The sequence below is a fragment of the Tasmannia lanceolata genome, unplaced genomic scaffold (genome assembly GCF_043159265.1).
Source record: "Tasmannia lanceolata isolate RefF3 unplaced genomic scaffold, GAP_Taslan_0.1 ptg000015l, whole genome shotgun sequence".
NCBI lineage: Eukaryota > Viridiplantae > Streptophyta > Magnoliopsida > Canellales > Winteraceae > Tasmannia > Tasmannia lanceolata.
This window is the reverse complement of record NW_027518692.1, coordinates 14,545,303-14,551,438: the sequence shown is the minus strand read 5'-3', so window position 1 is coordinate 14,551,438 and position 6,136 is coordinate 14,545,303. Positions and strand designations below refer to the sequence as shown.

The window sequence follows — 6,136 nt, the reverse complement described above, 5'->3', positions numbered from 1 at the left end:
ATGACAACCCCTTTTTCCGGTGGAGTAAACATTTCCGGCCGGTCTCCGGTCAGTCGCCGCTGGCTCGTCATGGCCAAGGCCGTGGAAGCCGGAGCAAAAGAGACTAGCAATAAGAACACTAACATTAATGGCAGGAGGGATATGATATTTGCGGCGGCCACGGCTGCCATATGCTCGGTGGCGTCGGGTCATGGTGTTGCAACTGCGGGGGATTTGGATGCGAAGCGCGGGACTCTGGAGGCGAAGAAGGCGTATGCCCCGGTGTGTGTGACCATGCCCACGGCTCGTATTTGTCACAAGTGAGGCCTTGCATTTTTTGCATGGGTCTTAGCTATAATTGTAGGTGGTGTTGTTGTTGTTTGTATGTAGCTTTATTTTTCCTCGTGGCAAACCTGTAATTCTTGTTTTTCTTTAGAAATTTATTCTTAAAGGGTTGTCACTAAGACACTTATTATTATATGGTAATTAAAAATTCTGTGCCATAAATAAAAAGGGATAATTACATTTACACCCCCTCTAGTTTCTGACACATCCACTTCCACCCCTATAGTTTAATACGTGACAAATACACCCCTGTAGTTTCAATTTGTTTAAGGTTTGCCCCCTCAGCTGAAGGTTCGTCCATAGATTGAAGGGTTAGGATGATCCGATGGAGCTGATTTTTTGGGCCCACCCTAATCTAGATATTAAATTGTTGGGGTTCCACGCAAAAGCAAATAGTCCCACATTGGAAAAGTGATGGGGATGGGGCTTGGTTATAAGGGAATGGGCAACCTCCCTTTGATAGCTAGCTTTTAGGGGTGAGTTCTACTCGGTTTTCCCTACAAATGGTAAAAGAGCTGGGGCGTGGTAACTCCCGGGAAGATCTCGGTAACCCCGGTGTGTGCCTCCAAGGACGGTGGAATTCCCTCGGAGAAGATCTCGTAGTTCCCACGCTGCCGCTGCGTGGAGGGGCGAGATGGTCCACGTTGCTTCCGCGTGGAGGGGGAGATTGTTGGGGTTCCATGCAAAAGCAAATAGTCCCACATTGGAAAAGTGATGGGGATGGGGCTGGGCTATAAGGGAATGTAAATCTTAAACAAGGGTGTTCAAGTCATTAACCATCATAGTTTTTATTTCCCAAAAAAGAGTCATATTTTAGAAGTGTTTTCCTTTCCATTATATCTAAAATTGGATTTGACTAGAAAATCGTGACCACTTAACCCCGACATCTTGGAGTGATAGTCTGTGTAATCTCATGAAGAAATATTCTTATTGGAAGATCATTGTGTCTTAATGGGTGGGTAAGTTATATATTCTGAGTGTTGTTTTTTCTTTATTTTCCCCCTTTCATTATTGACCATCTCAGTCTTCTTTGATCACCCAAACAATGTGGGCCCCCACTATATATATATATATATATATATATATATATATATATATATATATATATGAGAGAGAACGGTTCCTACACATATGTGTAGATAAGTTATCTACACACTAGCTTAAAATACAGTGGGGGCCACATTATTTGGGTGATCCAAACCATTCATTTTTAAGGCCCTCACATAGATAGGGTGTCCACAAAAAATCAGATCCATAGGATCATCCTAACCATTCAAACTGTGGAGGCAAAAAATGGACTAATTTGTGAAGGTTTAAAGACATCCATTTTACCTCCACAAATCGTAGGGTTGGGATGATCCTATGGATCTGATTTTTTGTAGACAGCTTATCTATGTGAGGGCCTTTAAAATGGATGGCTTGGATCACCTAAACAATGTGGGCCCCCACTGTATTTTAAGCTAGTGTGTAGAGAACTCTCTACACATATGTGTAGGAACCGTTCTCTCTCTCTCTCTCTCTCTATATATATATATATATATATATATATATATATATAGAGAGAGAGAGAGAGAGATAGAGAGAGAGAGAAAACGGTTCCTACACATATGTGTAGAGAGTTCTCTACACACTAGCTTAAAATACAGTGGAGGGCATATTATTTGGGTGATCCAAACCATTCATTTGATTGGCCCTCACATAGATAGGGTGTCCATAAAAAATCAGCTCCATATGATCATCCCAACCCTACGATTTGTGGACGTAAAATGGACATGTATAAACCTTCACAAATCTGTCCATTTTTTGCCTCCACGGTTCGAAGGGTTAGGATGATCCTATGGAGCTGATTTTTTGTGGACACCCTATCTATGTGAGGGCCAATCAAATGAATGGTTTGGATCACCCAAACAATGTGGGCCTCCACTGTATTTTAAACTAGTGTGTAGATAACTTATCTACACATGTGTGTAGAAACCGTTCTCTCATATATATATATATATTTGCTAACATGTTCGAAAAAATATATAATGCGTGGCTAAAAGCCAGGTAACTTCATCTTCGCTGAGAGGATGGATGAGTTTAGAAACAAAATCTAGAAAGGGGAGGTATTGTACTTAGGATAATGTGTTATTTCAGCTTTCTTGCCATTGTTTCTTTTATTATTAATTCAGCTTAAAGTAAAGAGGTGGATGGTGAATGGTAGATCCCTTTATTTATAAAATTAATCTCAATGTCTAGAAAAGACTTGAAGTTCTTCAAGATCTTGTTCTTTCAATTATTTAACCCCTTTTATACAGTTTGTACTTGGTAATGTAATACAGATAAGCATAATAGTGACACTTGCAACTAATCTTCAATAAAATAAGTTATCATTAGTGTTTCTCTTTTGGAATCCAAGTCCATTGATAGATACATCTAATTGTTTAAATCTCGCACTAGACTATTGTTTCAAGTCATATACAGCTTTCTCAAGTGTGTAGTTTGATCGTACACTCAAATTGCAATTTGGATGACCCATAGTTTGCAAAACGTGATACGACAAAAAAAAGGGAAAATTTTGAGTTACTAGGTATTGGCTCAAGAAACGTAGTAAAAAAGTGGTCAGATAAATGAAAACACGAAAAAAACATGTTTAATAGGGTTAAAATTTTGCGATTTATAAAATTAAGTTGCGGTAAAATTGGAAAGTTGGTCCAAAAATGTGTTTCAACATTTTCCTAAAAAACCAAAGTTTTTGTTGCCGTAAAAAGTTTTAAACGAAGCCATTGAAAAAAGTTTTAAACAAAGTATTAAACGCTGAATACTTTGTGGAAAAAATGCCGTTTAAACGAAGTTTCCGTGACTATGGGTGGAATATCCCAATAAAGTTACACTCAACTTGACTGAGCCTTTGTCCCAAATTAGTTGGGGTTGGCTAATGAATCCCTTAGAAAATTTACATGAAGAAGGTGAAAGGATCTACCCGGCTCAAATTGACTGAGTCTAACCCTGACACTAGCTTGGTTTGTCTACATGGATCATTTTCTTCTATTCTCTCCTATCAGGTCATGTTCTCTGTTATGTTCCTAGCCATCAAGTCTTTCCTCACTGTTTCGACCCAAGTTGTTTTCGGTCTGCCCCTACCTCTTGTTACTCCATCAACATGGCACAAGTCACTTCTTCTCACTGGAGCATCCAAAGGTTTGGAAATGCCCAAACCATCTTAAGCAGGTGCTCTCTCATCTTCTCCTCAATTATTGACCACAAGCACCATTGCCAAACCATGTAAAATACTCATGTTAGCTAGATTTGTGCTTGCTATTTTCTTGTTGTTTTTGCATGTGATTCGATTGGATTAGGGCGGTTGTATTTTCTGCCGATATGAATAAGAAACCTTATATTTTGTACAAAAATTCTTACCCTCCTTTTTCTTTTCTTTTTTTGAGATTTTTGTACTAATATATATTTACATCCAAAACCATTCGTTCAATAAATGGTCAGGATTGTCCAATAGAGAAGTTTTTGGCCTCATGGCCTATCTAACAGTGGGAGTAACACATAAGTGATGTGGGTCATTGAGAAAGTGGTCCCCACCTCTACCTTATTCCTTTAATAATGTACAACTTATTTTCCTTAAACAATGATAAGGTGATCCATGTTATGATAATCTCATTTTCTGTTTTTTTTTCTTACAATAATCTTTCATGCACATGCTCTCATTCTCTTCCCCTTCATATGCCCCAAGAAAAATAAAAAGGGTGAGAAGAGACAAAAAAGTACGGATTGATGCCTCGACTGGTGGCAACTAAAAGTTCATAACCCCCATTAAAAAATTAAGAGGAGGATTATTTAATATATTAGAATTGGAAAGTATTGAATAATTTACTATAACAAAAATGAATAGATAAAAAAAAAGGAATTGCTAGCGTTCATCATTGAAGGCATTTCGCCGATGGGCTGCTGCATGTGAGAGCAGCCCCTCATGAATGAAGACAGAATCTGCTGAAAAGTGAGCCTAAGTGTCTGCTCTCACATGCAATAGCACATACGCGAAATGCCCTTTGGGATGGACGCTAGCAAATCCTGAAAAAATAAGGAAAAGCAAAGATTACAATCATTAACAGCTCAACTCTCTTTTTAATCCCCAACTATTCACACTGATATATTAAACAAAAATTGAATAGAAAAGAAGAGTTAGGGGCCGTTTGGATACGCGTATATTTAGAATCCTGGATTTCCTCAAAATTATAGATGGGAGACAAGAGAAGAAAGAGAGTAGCTGTCGTTTTCTGATTTCTAGCCCTTCTTTCTGACAGCAAGAGAGCTGGCGATCGTCCCATGTTTCCAGGTTTTAGAAATCGCAGCATGCGGGATAGATTTCTAAAACCTGATTTTCTTACTTAAAATTCAAGAAAAGCTGCCAGGACAGCATACCAGCAGCTTGATCATGATCATCGTGAATCCCATTTATTGACATTTTTGGGGCATATTTCCCATCACCGTCTAATCTTTAATTGAAAGGTGACAAGATTCACACACTCATAATGAAAATCTATTGTGGGCCCCACCTTCGACCTTTGTGTTGGATGTATCTAAATCTGAATCTGAAATCCAACCTGTATTGTATGTTCTATCAAATGATCTGACGATGATAAGAAGTGGGCCCATTTGATTTGTTTTTTATTTGATCAGGAGTTCCAAAGCTGGAATTGTGGAAGAATTGGAAAAGCGAGAGGAAGACAAGTGTTTGAAGGGAAAATGCATTCCGAGAAAGAAACCTACTTGTTCCTCCAAACGCCCGAAGAAATGAATTTCTGCCCTTGTTAATTATATCCATGGGTAAATCAGTGGTTAGGCCTGTAATTATGGGGGTGTACTCTGGTTGACTTTCTTCGTTTTCGTAATGATTATGGTTGTATGGGAATCTCTGTGGAAAGAGGTGGTGGAGAGATCATTACCAGCAGAAAATTTTATCAGTTTCTTCCTGTCCTGGAAATGGTATTTTTACCCTCATTATTTGGTTTTTCCACCCCCTTTGTTTATTTTTCTTGAAAATGAAGTTTTTTAGTGTTGTGAAAAAGAGAAGAAGATTGGTTAGCCACATTCTAGTGCGGTGATAAATCGACCCCTTATATCTTAAATTGACCCCATACAGGGCAGTGCTTAAAGAGAGCTGAGAGTGAGAGAGAGAGAGAGAGATGGGGTCGATCTAAGATATTATGAGGTGGATTTATCACTGCTAACTAGACCTGGTAAACGGGTGGGTTGGGCCGGGTCAACCTGCGGGTGATGCGGGTTCGGGTCACACGGGTCGGGTCATTTCAGGTGACTGCGCGGCCCGCGGGTGGGCCGGGTCAACCCGCAGGTCACCCGCAAATTCAAACAGTCGTTTATTTTGGGAAATGTTATCACTGGATTTTGATGAGGGCGGTATGGCCGACACCGTGGGATGATCCAAACCATCCTTTAGATGGCCCACAGCCTAAATAGGTTGTGCCCCAAAAATCATTTCAATAGGTTGATCCAAACCCTCCGATCTATAGAGGGTTAGGATCAAGTGATCAACCCTCTAACATTCAGATCGGAGGGTTGGGATCAACCTATGGTGCCAGCCACAACCAATTTATATTCTATGGTGCTTGCCATAATCTATTCAGGCATCAAACCCTTAAAAAATAGATTAGCATGACAAAATCACCATCCTTTGTATTAGAAAAAAAAACCATCTAACTAGATTAGCATGACAAAATCAAAACCCTTAAAAAAGCCAAATGACCCGCGGATTGACCCGATCCGACCCGTTTTTTGCAGGTTGGGTCACCCGCGGGTCAGT

The 6,136-nt window shown here is 39.6% G+C and overlaps 1 protein-coding gene across 1 annotated transcript; it reads left to right on the top strand.

The window, feature by feature from the left end:
- Positions 1-303, top strand: LOC143891753 (photosystem II 5 kDa protein, chloroplastic-like). Its single transcript, XM_077396288.1, has one exon. The coding sequence runs from the start codon at positions 1-3 to the stop codon at positions 301-303; it is 303 nt and encodes a 100-aa protein (XP_077252403.1).
- Positions 304-6,136: the final 5,833 nt, after the last annotated feature.

Excerpts from the sequence above, each read along its gene's own strand:
- LOC143891753 (XM_077396288.1), top strand. The coding sequence starts at position 1 with ATGACAACCCCTTTTTCCGGTGGAGTAAACATTTCCGGCCGGTCTCCG.